General features: G+C 43.3%; 1 protein-coding gene across 2 annotated transcripts; it reads left to right on the forward strand.

Moving 5' to 3' along the window:
- The first annotated feature begins 1,840 nt into the window (after positions 1–1,840).
- bms1 (BMS1 ribosome biogenesis factor) lies at positions 1,841–14,569 on the forward strand. 2 transcript variants are annotated; one of them, XM_010737638.3, is made up of 23 exons: positions 1,841–1,968; positions 2,858–3,038; positions 3,196–3,386; positions 3,997–4,076; positions 4,252–4,440; positions 4,538–4,680; positions 5,093–5,214; positions 5,315–5,508; positions 5,644–5,786; positions 6,353–6,843; positions 7,146–7,247; positions 7,444–7,595; positions 7,686–7,767; positions 8,047–8,126; positions 8,335–8,535; positions 8,719–8,907; positions 10,170–10,350; positions 11,262–11,320; positions 11,459–11,581; positions 13,057–13,204; positions 13,374–13,549; positions 13,813–13,974; positions 14,172–14,569. In XM_010737638.3, the coding sequence occupies exons 2-23, from the start codon at positions 2,866–2,868 to the stop codon at positions 14,397–14,399; spliced, it is 3,609 nt and encodes a 1,202-aa protein (XP_010735940.3). In that variant the 5' UTR covers positions 1,841–1,968; positions 2,858–2,865; the 3' UTR covers positions 14,400–14,569. The 2 variants fall into 2 exon arrangements, with proteins under 2 accessions (XP_010735940.3, XP_019126785.2); XM_019271240.2 differs by having other exon boundaries at positions 8,338–8,535.
- The last annotated feature ends 193 nt before the right edge of the window (positions 14,570–14,762 follow it).

Below are 14,762 nucleotides of genomic sequence, written 5' to 3' on the forward strand. Positions count from 1 at the left end.
GAAGACAAGGATGATGATGACGATAGTGACTGTAATTATGAAGGTCAGATCTGAGATAAAGGGCTCAGGTTCAGCCTTTTCCATCTACACTGGCTCTACAATCACTGTTTTATTCATCGTTCCCTTTGTCACAGTTGTTTCATTACTTCTGTTTCATGATTATTTAGTTGAGACGATGCATCCTGTCCGTGTAACTGCTCAGGAGTGCAGTCTGTCTGTTGGCACCATCAAGTGGTGTGAAATCTTTACTGCAGCTCTCCTAACTGAAAAATCAAGGTCTGTTCTTGTGTTGTGTTGAACACGTTTTATATTTTAGTCATAAAGAATGTGGCTCCACTGAGGTTTTGCTGGACAACAGTGGAACACAGAGTTTAGCAGGCAGCTCCCTGACTTCATGTTAACCAGAGTGCTGCTGCTGCTGCTTTCTCAGGTTATTACAGCCTAACAGTGCTCATTTGTGAGAGATAAAGCTCAGATGTGAAGGCCAGAGTATAAAGTGGAACTATAAAAGTGAAAGAATCACTGGATTTGTGTCTGTGAAGCTTTGAGGGAACACCAGGGTCTGTCAGATGTGTCACCTTTGCTCTGCTCCACAATCTCTGTGAAGGCCTGCCAACCAGCTGACCATTAAACATCAAACATACACACAAGGTGCTTTAAGAACTCCTCAGTGTTTATTTCCACTTCATCTTTTCCTTCTTTTCTTTTCTTTGTGCTCCTTTTATCTCAACTCTTTTTTCAGTTCATTCCTCCTGGGATTCATCTCTTATTTTCTTTTGATCTCATTTCCTGTCTTCATCTTTGTTCACATTTCTTTTTATCGTCTCAGTGTCACACTCTGGCAGTTCAGTCTCCTTCAATGCCCATGTGAACAGTGTGTCTCGCAGTGCCTTTTTCCTCGCAACATTGCAAAACTCTTAACTCATAAATTTCTATGTTACATCCCGCATTGACTACTGCAACTCCATCTTTTCAGGTTTACCAAATGAATCACTCCACCTCCTCCAACTAATCCAGAACTCTGCAGTCAGGATGATGCTCTAGGTCCACAGGCCATGTTAACACCCTTACTGATGCAGCTTCACTGGCTACCAGTTGCCTATAGAGTCCACTTTAAAATCCTGTTTCTGGCATAAAAGGCCCTACACAACCATGCTCCCACTTAGCTCCTTGAGAACTACACCTCTACCCGCTCACTGCGATCCTCCTCAGCTGGTCTCCTCAGAATACCTAAGATGAACCTCGGTACCATGTGAGAGAGAGCATTCAGCCACATTTCAGATGACATCAGGCAGTGTGAATCCATCGCTGAGTTTTAAAATAAACCGAAATCTTCTCTCTTCAAGCTAGCATATGGCAGTTTGTTGTATTGATTTATTCTTATTTAGATATGCTTCATTTGAATACTTTTCCTATCTTATTTGTTTGATTTGTGAAGTGACCTTTGGTGTCCTGAAAGGCACTTGAAATAAAATGTATTATTTATTATTATTGTCTTTTTATTTATTCAAGATCAAACCAGTTTCATTTTATCTCCTCTGTATTGAAAATAAAGTACAGTGTACACTATGGTCAGCTGTAATATTTCATATTTAATATTTAATAGTGTTTCACAGTAGGGTAAACACAGCTGTTACTAATGATGCTAATTAAGGTTCTGTTGCTGCCATTGGAAGCAGCTGCGTTATAATAACCTTCACCTCCACTCATTTTGACCTCTGTCTGTTTGAAACAAACACTTTAATATAAAACAGTTATCACTGGACAGACAGAGGCTGTGTGCGTTGAAGCTGGCCTCCAGGGGGCGCGCTTGTTTTAGACGCTGTGCGGGCGGAACCTTGTAGAATCTTGTGTTTCCACTCGGTCTTACTACGACGTGACGCTTCCGTACACTTCCGGGTCGGGGGTCATGCTACACATGTGAGAGCAGAAGGAAAAAGTGGCCGCGAGACAACAGATCATCTGCAGGTAACACACACAGTGTTCACTTTAACACACACCTCCAACAGCTGCTCCACGCAGACAGACAGACAGGCAGACAGACAGACAGACAGACAGACAGACAGACAGACAGACAGACAGGCAGACAGACAGACAGACAGACAGACAGACAGACAGACAGACAGACAGACAGCCTGCAGTGTGTGTGTGTGTTGTTCTTTATGCTCCATCACTGACTGCTAACGTTACACACACACGCTTGCTGCTCACACATGATGCAGTGCTGCACACACACACAGTGATGACAGTGATCAACATGAATGCAGCAGGAATATGAATCCATGAATCACTACACTGTAACTGTTCAACTATATGATATACTGTACCCCTGCAGTGAGTATTAGTACTTCCACCTGCTCATCGTGTGTTAGTTGCTGCACTGCTTTAATTCACAGCACAGCCAGCAGACATCTTCCCTCTAGTGTTTCATGTTTAGAAAGGTTCCTGAACGCCTCACAGATGGGCTGTGTGTGTTTAAAGGTGTATGTACACATGGAAGCAAAGACAAAGTAATGTGTCCCTGCATGACGACACAAGCTTTTATTTAACAAAGAGAACACACAATGTCTCTCTGTAACACTTCATCTGAAGAAGCAGTCATGTCAGCAACAATGTTTTCAGTGTGGATTACTCCGGTCAAAGTATTGACACTTGTGTCTCTCCCGATCATTACATTGTTCATGGTGTTCTGCTGTAGGTGTCAGGTTAGATGTTTTGTGAAGTGAGCGTCCTCTGATGGAATTGAATATCACATTGGTCGCTGTTGTTTTTTGTCATAAATCCCAGCACCTTCATTCTCACTGGGCGTCTGTCCTTCCCTGTCCAGCCTCTGTGAAAATACTGTTTGTCTTTTTAGCGGACAGGATGGACGGCAAAGTTAAGGAACAGAAGCGACATCAGCAGAAGCACAGCGGACCCAAGGCGGAGAAGAAGAAGCTGAGGAAGCAGGGAGGCACCACAGAAGAGGATGGACGGAGACGCAACCCCAAAGCGTTCGCGGTTCAGTCCGCCGTGCGCATGGCCAAGACCTTCCACAGGTCGGTCCTCAGGGCTTTCAGTGTCTGTCAGATATGCTGAGATGAACTGTAGGCTCTATTGACATGTATGCTCACTTCCAATTAGACATAAATCCATTAATAATGGATCTTAAGTAGGAATAACAGATAATGATGATACATGTCTATTTTTCTTCAGGGCTCAGGACATAAAGGCCAAAAAACATCACATCCCCCTTGTGGACCGGACTCCCCTGGAACCTCCTCCAATTGTGATTGTTGTGGTTGGGCCCCCCAAGGTGGGAAAGAGCACCCTGATCCGCTGCCTGATCAAAAATTTCACCCGTCAGAAGCTTGGGGACATATGTGGACCTGTGACCATCGTCTCTGGTAAGTTCGATCCATGATTTGTCCAGTTTTAATTTGACACGGCATGACACTATTTTTTTACACCACCAAATACTTGCCTGGCCAGCACTGAAATATCTCAACAAATATTGGATGGATAGCCATGACATTGTTATGCTAAAAAACAACACACAAATTGTTGTTTTCAAGTTAAATAAATGTGACAGGATAAGACCATGCTGAACACATGACACAGATATATATATATATATATATATCTATATATATATATATAATATATATCGGCATCGTATCTCTGATGAAAAATTAATCCAAATCACTCATTTGACACAAACTTCCCACAGTTATTCAGTTCACTGTTAATTGGACAGTTTGTTTGTTCTTTTATTGTTATGCATTGATTATAATGTGAATAAATGTGAATTTATAACTTACTTACAGTAATGATAGAAAAGCTCATTCAGAAAAATGTCATAATCCACAAAAACAGGAGATTTGGAAAGAATGTGACATATTAGGCAATAGTTGATCTTTGTGTGGCCGTCTGTGCACCATCAGACATTGAACTATAATGCTTGATTATGTCTCGTGTTTGATAAGTGATCTCTGCTGCGTTTGCTGTATTCTTTAGGCAAGAAGCGGCGGCTCACCTTCATGGAGTGTAACAATGACATAAACACAATGATTGACCTCGCTAAGGTGGCTGACCTGGTGAGTTTTTCAGTTCACAGTGAGGAAGAACTTTAATGAATGTATAATGAAGTTAATATAAATAGATTTGTGTGCTTTGTAATATAGTCAACTCTATGCATGTTGCTGTCACTCAGTTGCTCAATAGGTTAATTTGAATAGACTTTTCAAACACACTCTGTGTTCTTCCCTCCAGGTTCTGATGCTGATCGATGCCAGTTTTGGATTTGAGATGGAGACTTTTGAGTTTCTCAACATCTGTCAGGTGCACGGCTTCCCTCGTATCATGGGCGTGCTGACTCACCTGGATGCATTCAAGAACAACAAGACGCTGAGGAAGACCAAGAAGAACCTCAAACATCGCTTCTGGACTGAAGTCTACCAGGTAAACATCATCACATGTTTACAGCTTTGTTCATATTGTGTCTATTATATTCGAACTATAAGCTAAACTATATGTGTGTTGTGTTTGAACCTATCAGGGGGCCAAGCTGTTCTATCTGTCTGGCATGGTGTACGGTGAATATCAGACTCAGGAAGTGAAGAACCTCGGCCGCTTCATCTCCGTCATGAAGTTTCGTCCTCTGGTGTGGCAGACCTCCCACCCTTATGTTCTGGTCGACCGGTGAGTAATAACATGAGACACGCGTGACTTTACCCTCATCACAGTGATCCATTGCAGCAGTTTGTCTGCAGCAGATGTTCCAGTGTTTGCTCTGTGAACTGGAGATGAATGATGTGAAAGAGAACAACGATCCATCAACTCCTTGTAAAGATGCAGCTACATTCCACGGTGTGAGGCTGTCTCTCAGGCTGTGTGACCAAGCTTAGCAGGAACATATGCCATGACTTCGGAATGACGTGTTATAATGTAAATGTCCAGCAGAGGGCTGATATGATATTTGATTCAGCTGTCATGAGTCACATCGACAGACTTTTATTTTGAAGGAGCACCGTGTATATTTTTTATCTGCATACTTTGACTTCATACTCACTCAAAGATTTTTTTCTCCATCTTCTTTTCTGCATTCAAACAGTATGGAGGACTTGACAGACCCTGAGAAGGTGAGGACAGACCCCAAGTGTGACCGGACAGTGTCACTGTACGGCTACCTGCGAGGAACATATCTGAAAAACAAAGGCCAAGTCCACATCCCAGGTACACCAACGCAGAGGATATCTGACGTCTAAAGCAGAGGCTGTTGGTAAACTAATAGAACCGTGTACAATGACGTGTTTGCCTGTTGTTTACTCTGCAGGCGTTGGAGACTTCCAGGTGGCAGATGTGAACTTCCTGCCAGACCCGTGTTCACTGCCTGATGCTCAGAAGAAGAGAGCGCTGAACGAGAAGGAGCGGCTGCTCTATGCACCCATGGCTGGGGTGGGAGGAGTCGTGTACGACAAGGACGCTGTGTATATCGACCTTCCTGCAAATCATGTCAATCAACAGCAGGTGTGTGTGTGTGTGTGTGTGTGTGTGTGTGTTAATCTTTCGTGACAGTGCATCTGTGTTTATGCACTGCCATTACATTTGAACACAGTGGTGTTTGGAGTTGGTGTGAGCTTGGTTCTTGTCTCCCTGCTGCAGGAGGAGGTGCGTCCCACCACAGAGCTGGTCCAGTCTCTTATTGACACACATGCCACCCTGGATGCCAAGATGGCTGCCAGCAAGGTCTCTCTGTTCAGCGGCTCGGCCTTCCTGGACCCCACAGACATCGACGAGCAGAGCGGGTGAGGCGCCTCGCAGCTCCAGTCTCTTTCTCTGCACTTGTTTTGTACGACAACAGTCATGAGGGACACTAGAGACATGAGATTATGATAATAAATTCATTGTTTTGAGTCATTTTTTAAGAAAAAAAAAGTTTGATTTCAGCTTCTCATGTGAATCTTTTCTGGAGTCGTTCGTTCTCTCTGACAGCAAACTGAATATCTTTGGTTTGTGGACAAAGAAAACATTTTGAGCATGTCAACTTGGGTTTTGGCAAACATTGATTAACATTTATTTGAGCATTTTCTGACATTTCATGTTGACGAAATAACCAGCAGATTCATTAATTCCAAAAATAATAATTTAATCAATTTATCTACTGAACTTCGCATTTAGCAGCAGCTTGTTCTGCTGCCCCAATGTGGCCAAAAAAGTCAAGCAAGATTATCTCATATCGAAGCTTTTATGTTATTATCATAAAAATATACAGTATATGAGAGATGGTGTGGGCATAACAAACGCATATAAACGCATATAGTTAGCAGCCTTGTGTTTCACAGAGTAATAAACTTTCCTTCTTGTGTGTTAGTGAGAACGGTGGTCTTCAGGAGAAGCATGTCTGGGACCCTAACATCCAGAGAAAGAGGAGGAAGGTGGTCTTCAATGAGGATGACGGGGAAGAGGAGGAGAGCGGTTCCAGCGATGATGAGGATGATGCAGACAGTGACCAGGAGGAGCAGGAAGAGGACGAAGATGAAGACGAGGATAACCTGTCCACATTTCTGAAAGAAGCAAGAGCCAAATCAGACGGAACTCCACCGGTGAAGAAGAAGAAGCTGGAGGAGGGGAAGGAAGAGATGCCGGTGTTTGCTGACAGCGAAGACGAGCTGGAGATGAGTGAAGAGGAGAGGGAGGCTGGCAGAACAGGAGACTCTGGACACTGTTCAGAGGAGGACGAGGAAGATGATGAAGAGTCCGGAGATGAGTCGATGGAGGAGGAGGAGGATGCAGCCAACGCTACATTGACGAAACAGACAGCGAGTGAGAGCGAGGAAGAGGAGGAAGAGGAGGAGGAAGAGGGTAAATAAATCCACCAGTTTTATTGACAGTTTGTTTGAGTCCAGGTTCTCTGCAGGTGAAAGTGATGTGATATGATTATAAGTTCCAGAACAACTACTAAATGTCACCTTCACAGTAACTTGCGGATATACGGGCTCATCGTCCTGTGTATCTGTACATGGAGTCACTTGTTGTTTAATGTGTCAGGTCAGATGATGGAGTTCTTTCAGGATTCCTGTTGTTGTGAGGACACAGAATGTTTCAGCTTTCATTGGTTGAATCCAGTCTGAATAACTTTGTGGTGTTCCTCTTTCTGTCCACAGGGGCTCTGAGGTGGAAGGAGGGTCTGCAGCAGAAAGCATCAGAAGCGTTTCTACGGCAACAAGAAGCTGCCCCCAATCTGAGAAAATTGGTTTATGGATCAGGTAAGCTGTGGCTTATGAATGTAACTTGAATATTAACATGTATTGTGTGTCAGCAGATGTTTATTTGTCTGAGGTCATGTGGAAACACAAACAAAGTTTATGATAGCTACAATGTCTGTCTGTGAATATACATTTCTCAACCATGCGATAGCATACGTCTGATTTTCAGTGTCACAATCGTTATTTTCATTTTCAGTTGCGGAGGCAGCTGATTCTGAGGACGAGGAGGAGGAGCTGGGCGGCCTGTTTCGAGTTAGCCGCCCTCAGAACAGCAAGAAGTTCCAAGCAAATGCTCTCGACTGCTCCCGTTTCAACCCTGACACCTCCCACGACTGGGACCTGGAGGAGGTAGGGTGGTGCCAACACACTGGTGTTATCAAAAAGATGTTGAAATGAAACTTGTATACTTAAAGGTCACCCTGTTTGTTTGTGTTGTAGATGTTGAACTCCATCAGGGACTGCTTTGTGACAGGGAAGTGGGACGAAAACCAAGATGCTGCCACACTGCTGAAGGAGGACGGTAAGAGACCATCCAAACACACTGATTTCAATTTTAGATGTCAAACAATTCTAATGACTAAAATCATTGAGGTGAGTGTTGAACCATCAGTAACACATTTGAGGCAGTGACTTCACATGGTTGAGCACTTTGGATATAGATATTCAGTTAAGGAGGATAGCATTGTAACTGGGCCTTTCCTGGTGAACAGCAATTTTGTTTCTGACTGCTTAAATACACGATCCACAAATACAGCAAAGAATGAGTTTTTCATAGAGTTCTGTTGTTTTGTGTGTGTAGAGGAGCTGTATGGTGACTTTGAGGATTTGGAAACAGGAGAGGTCCACAAGGGACAAACTGGAAATCAGGATCCGGCTGAGGTATGTCGTGTTTATGTGGAAGATTTAGGATATAGTCTGATGTCCGTGCTGTGTTTTGACTTTGGTTGTACCATGGTACCATAGAATCATGACACCAAACTGTAATTTCCTCTCTCCATTTCCTCTTCCCCCAGTGTGTACCAAGCTCATTCATACATCTTAGTTTTCTGACTTGGATGATTTTTTGTCTTGTTCACCCTCTGACCAGCAGGACAGTGAGAATGATGAAGCTGATGATGATGATGATGAAGCTGAGGAGAGTCAGGTGAAGGTGGATGATGAGCAGGTCCAGAAGAACAAGCGTCTGGAGAAGAAACGCAGGCTGAAGGAGCGATTCAACGCAGAGTACGATGACGAGGATGCCACTTACTTCGATGACCTGAAGGAGGAGATGCAGAAGCAGGCTGAGGTACCACAGCTGGTCTGAGGTCTTCTGTAGAGACTCTCCAGTCCTGTGCTCCTGTGGTTAACAGAGTCCAACAGTATTCATTCATTTGAGAAAGATTTAGACTTTAGGTGCTGGCATCATATTTATTAGATTCATATTTTCTTGTCTTATTTCTGAAAATACGTCTCTGCATTCTGTCCTCAGCTGAACAGAGCAGAGTTTGAGGATGTGGATGACGAGACCAGAGTGCAGTACGAAGGCTTCCGACCAGGAATGTACGTCAGATTAGAAATCTCCTCTATACCCTGCGAGTTTGTCACAAACTTCGACCCCCATTATCCCATCATCCTCGGAGGTCTGAGCTCTGGTGAGGGCAACGTAGGATACCTGCAGGTATGTGCACTGCATTCACTGTATTCTGACATGAGCACTCGTAGTGCCCAAGGATGTCCTGTGAGGTTTCACACATCACTTGCAACCAGGGGAGAGGGGTGGGGGGTTTGAGAAAGCCCAGCACGCATGCAGCCATCCTGGACCTGCAGCCGTTGTCAGCGCTGGTGTAGACCCACCTTGACAGGCTGGGGGGAGCAAAGCGGTGAAGGTGGGGGGGATGGGGGTGGGGCAGTGAAAGCATATCTGTATATGTGTGCATGTGTGCGTAGGCCTGGAGACGTGCCCCGCCCTGCAACATAATCATGGAGTCTCAGTCCGCAGATGTTATGGCGATGGCATGGCAGTTGCTGTGGAGACAGCCTTGATCAGGTCATGGCAGAACAGTCAACAAGTGTCAGTGGGAGGTGGGGGAGTTGTTATTCCAGCAGTGGTCTTGGCCAAGGCCCTGCAGGTGTGGGGAGGTCAAGATAAGATTGGAATTGTTTGGTCTTGGGGCGAGTAGCTGCATTCTTTTACGTTACGGGCCATCTTAGCCAGAGTGGTTTTCTAAACGATCCATTTGCTTTTGCAAAACTGTCAGCTTCTCCATGATGTAACCCATATCCTGGTTGTTCTTGATGTTATCCATCGATCCTGTAATGGTAATAATAACAATAATAATGCATTTTATTTCAAAGCGCCTTTCAAAACACCCAAGGACACTATACAAAGATAAAAAGCAATAGAAATACAAGGATTAAAAAGGCAATACACAATAAAAAGCACAGGCTGTAAAATATAAAACAGTTCAGGAGTTGGAAGGTGGATAGGATCTGGCATGGTGACCATGTTCCAGTTCATAGTCTCTGTGATGGCTTCCATGTTGCGATTCAAAACTGTGCACAGTGAATACAGACTACTACTTTTTAAGAGCAGCTGATCTCCGCTCTCCTCCGCTCTCCTGTCACAGGGAAGTATAGGAAACATGTTAACATGTGTTAGCAGGGTCAGTGGAATATTATAATATTATATAATATATAATATAATATTCTGATTAGAATGACTTGATGAAAATCAAAATAAACTTAGACTATTGGCTATTGGCTTTTATTGTCTCTTGTGTTATCAAACATAATACGATTTCTGTGTGCTTGCTGCTTCTTGTACTCTGTCATGTCCTGTCTGACATGAGAAATATCTCCTATAGTCCTTTTAGATTTCTGTGCGAACATTTTAAAATGATGAGCTCATATCTAAAGTGTGTGTGTGTGTGTGTGTGTCAGATGAGACTGAAGAAACACCGCTGGCATAGCCGCATCCTGAAGACACGAGACCCCCTCATCCTGTCATTAGGCTGGAGGCGCTTCCAGACCATCCCCCTGTACCACATCGAGGATCACAATGGACGCCACCGCCTGCTCAAATACACCCCGCAGCACATGCACTGTGGAGCCTCCATCTGGGGTGAGACACAGTTCAAACACACACCAAATGAATCAGTAAAGATGAAACATGTTTTCTTAGGTAGCTTATGTTTGGTCTGTCTGCACGAGTTTTCCTAAGATGTAGACAAAGACATGTCTGTGATGAGCCAATATTTGTTTGTATTTCAGATACGCTGATAAAATGACCACATAAGATAATCACATTCAGTCGGTGTAGACAGCAGCTGGCAGTTTGGAGGAGCAGACAATAGGACCAACATAGAAACTAAACAATGTACTGCTGTAGATGGGTGCTGCAACACAACTTATTCGTGCCTCATAAAAAAGCAGTAGTAGTATGAGTAGGAGTATTTCACTTCATTACCTGGATTACAAACCTTCTCAACAGGAAACTGAAGCAGTCATATTGCTCATGTCAAAGCCATCAGACTTCATTGATAAAAAAACTAACTTCAGCTCACAGAACACACAACACAGGAGTTGCTGGTCTACTTCTTGGCCCTCAGAAACCAACATGTTGAAACACAGAAGTCACAAACACAGGAACTGAACAAGGCAGCAGTTGACCAGATACTCACACATTCTGTGGGGTGAAATGATTGTCTGTCCATGAAGTCTGGTGGGGACGTCCTGACTGCTGCCTGCTGTATTTATGCACTGACTATGAAGAAATACCTCATATAACCTGAACTATCCCTTTAACACTTACCCTACATGCATCCCTGCCTTCATTACAATATTAATGGATAAATACTACACTTGCACACATAGCCAGTGTGATAGGTATTCATGTACTGTCATATATTGTTTTCAAATGGGTTATTAAGTCATCTGTGAGTGTCTGTAGAAATCATTTCTTCCTGTATAATGAGTCTAGAATTATATGTGATAACAATAACTAATCTTCTCTCTGCCTTTGTGTCACTGAAGGTCCTGTCACACCGCAGGGCACTGGCTTCCTGGCTGTGCAGTCAGTAACAGGAACTAAAGTAAGTCAGTTAGGATCAGTGTGATGCTTCAGTTCAAAAGTAACAACACTGTCAGTTTCTCACATGTGGTTAAAAGACGCTATGACTAAATATTCATATAGAATTATGCTCTAAAATCTTTCCATCTTCTCTCTGCAGGCTAATTTCCGTATTGCTGCCACAGGAGTCATCCTGGACCTGGATAAGTCTGTGACTATAGTGAAGAAGCTCAAACTCATCGGTTACCCCTACAAGATCTTTAAGAACACAAGTTTCGTCAAAGTAGGAAGACAATCCTTCACTTCTCTCTCTGTCCTTTAAGTCTCATTTAAATCTACTGAAACAGGCTGGATATGATCAATACAGTTAGTAGATGAGATTTATTTTTGTAGATGACCTCGTGTTGCTCGGATTTAGTTAGAGAATTGGTATCATTTAATTAATAAGTATTTGTATTCTATTCAGAACAGGAACTATAGTTTATGATACACCTTGCATTTAATAAGCGATATGATGTATGACATGATGTCAGTTCAGTTGTCCCATGGTTGACATTAAAGGTCCAGTGTGTAACATTTAAGGATATCTGTTGACAGAAATGGAATATCATATTGATAACTATGTTTTCATTAATGTAAAAATTGTTATGTTTATGTTAGCTTAAAATTAGACTTTTATATCTACAGAGGGAGCAGGTCCTCTTCCATGGAGTCCACCATTTTGAACCTGTGTTTCTACAGCAGCCCAGAAGGGACAAACCAAACACTGGCTCTACATAGGACCTTTTATGTTTTCTTTTATTATTATTATAATTTTTTTTTTTTACATATTTCACCATCATTTTGTAGTTTCTCCTTCATGCTTGAACCGAGAAGGAGAGGTGACAGGTTTTCAGGTGGTTGCAATCTGAATCTTCACCACAAGATGCCACTAAATTCTACACACTGGACCTTTTAAAGTAGTCATGTTACACAGAAGAAGCGGCCCCTGTGTGTTTGCTTGACCCACAGCATAACTAATTTAACTTAGTCCAAGTTAAGTTCATAATTAACGTGTGTAACCAGCATTACTTGATCAGTTGTTCCAGAAACATTGTTTACTGGAGGCTGATGTACAGCACAGACAGACATGTCACAATACAAATGAAGCACAATTTGTGTCCTGAACTTAAACAGTCTGACATAACATTCATGATTTATTTAGAGTCGTGGTGCAGCAGCTGTTTGGTTTGCTTGTGTTGTGGAGAAAACTCCCAAAAAACTTGATGAAAGAAAGACATGGAGACTGCTGCTTGCCAATCCGAACTCCTTTACTTACAATTTTCACAGCTTTTTATAACCATTCTTACATCGCTGTTTCATAACCAAATCACCAAATATGGACCCAAACATCCTGAACTTTGTTCACATAGTCAATGTTCAAAGTATCATGAGAAATTCACAGAAATGTGTGTGTTACTCATGAGTGTGTATGTGTGCATGACTTCTCCATGATCTGGTCAAGGCAACCTGGCAACACAAGTCACCACTGGCGATGAATGTTTTCTGGCTGTTATCCCAGACCATGATACTGTTGAGGCTGTGTTTCCTGAACATGTTTCCTCATTTTTTGTGTTTGTGTGTTTCTTATTATATTACATATAGTAGTATATATGAACACGTCAACTCAGAACACGACACCTGTGTTGTATTTGTGCTTTGTTCTCTGTTGTTACTGCTTCCTGTGTTTTGACATGAGCTCTCTCTCTGCGTTTACAGGGCATGTTCAACACAGTGCTGGAGGTAGCTAAATTTGAAGGTGCTTCTGTACGGACAGTATCAGGGGTCAGAGGTCAGATAAAGAAGGCACTGTCCACCCCACCTGGAGCTTACCGAGCCACGTTTGAGGACCGCCTCCTCATGAGTGGTGAGTGTCTTTTTGTCACGGTACTGCTTTAATGAGATAAAAGTTGCATGCCATCTTTGCAAGGTAAATCCGCTGAGACGTCACTCAGTGGTTGTGCTTGGCGTACTCCTGCGAGTTGGGCTGCTCTTGGTTTTGCATCTTTGTGCTGAGGATGTGTTTGCTTCTGCAGACATCGTCTTCCTGCGCTCCTGGTATCCCGTGTCTGTTCCTCAGCTCTACAACCCCGTCACCTCTCTGCTGCTGCCCGTCGGTCAGAAGGACAGCTGGGAGGGCATGAGGACGGTGGGACAGCTCAAACATGATCTCGGCATCCGCAACAAACCCAACACGGACTCTCTGTACAAGGTGGAGTAGACTGACAGATCTCTGAACACCTGATCTGATCAATTAAAAAGTCATTAATCAAACAAAATGTGAGGATTTGATAGGATTAGGATTAGTCATGTATTTTATTGTGCACTTGTTTGAATCTGTATATATCAAGTTTAGTGTTGCCTAGCTTTACGGTAAAACTTTGTATGGAGTTGTCCTGCAGTTAAAGCATCTGCAGACCTACTTCACATAAATCCTGAGTTAATGTGTCAATATCTATCTCCCTTCTCTTACAGCCAGTGGTCCGAGCCCAAAGGCGCTTCAACCCCCTCCACATCCCCAAGGAGCTCCAGAAGGCCCTGCCATTTAAGAGCAAACCCAAACAGCAACAACCTCAAGGAAAGACGCCCAAAGACCTCCAGAGGCCCAGTGTGATCAGAGAGCCCCAAGAGAGGAAGGTGAGTGAAACCACACTACAGTCTGAGCTACAGGCTCACTAAAAAATCACTGATTAACACTGATCTGACAACATCAACACTATTGTTTGTTCAGATCATAACTGATAGAAATAATGTCCAAAACAAGACCCCTGCCTACTCCCTGCAGTAGAACATGACTTTATCTCTGTACTGTTTTTCTTGACCTGTTTCTTCAGGTGGCAGCCCTGCTCAACGCTCTGAGCACAGTCCACCATCACAAGAAGAAGAAAGCCCACACGGTGAAGCACGCCAAACACAAAGAGTTCCTGCAGCAGAAGGAGAAACAGGAGGAGGCCAAGCTGAAGAGACAGAAGGAGGCACGTAAAAAACTGTACCGCGTCATGGGCCAGATGGACCAGAAGAAGCAGAGGTCCAGTCTGAAGGGGGCCCCCCAGGATGACTAACTCCCTGTATCTGGACTCATGAGGTGCAGACCTCTCCGGACTATGACTGAGATGCTCGGTCTGCCCTCTGTACTGTTGTGTTTGATAACTTTGGCAGGTTCATTTTTATTGTATTTTTCTAGATGTATAAAGGACATGTTGTTCTAATAAAACACAATTATGACCTCAGAGTTTTCAGGTGTGTCACTGTGTTGCAGCTGTCAGATGTCTCAACTCATTCTCCGTTTTCACTCTGTGGAATTCCAGTACATACGACAATCGTTAACTTTACAGATAATCCCATCAAGGTTTAACTCGTAAAGTTAATGTGCGCTTTAAAAAAAAAAAAGATCTCCCCTGCATCATCAATGATTTTCATAGAAC

This window comes from Larimichthys crocea, chromosome XVI (assembly GCF_000972845.2).
Source record: "Larimichthys crocea isolate SSNF chromosome XVI, L_crocea_2.0, whole genome shotgun sequence".
NCBI lineage: Eukaryota > Metazoa > Chordata > Actinopteri > Sciaenidae > Larimichthys > Larimichthys crocea.

Coding starts and splice junctions, on each gene's coding strand:
- bms1 (XM_010737638.3), top strand. CDS start 2,866: ATGGACGGCAAAGTTAAGGAACAGAAGCGACATCAGCAGAAGCACAGC. Junction 11,321..11,458: donor AGTCAGTAACAGGAACTAAA/GTAAGTCAGTTA, acceptor TTCTCTCTGCAG/GCTAATTTCCGTATTGCTGC. Junction 13,205..13,373: donor GGACCGCCTCCTCATGAGTG/GTGAGTGTCTTT, acceptor TTGCTTCTGCAG/ACATCGTCTTCCTGCGCTCC.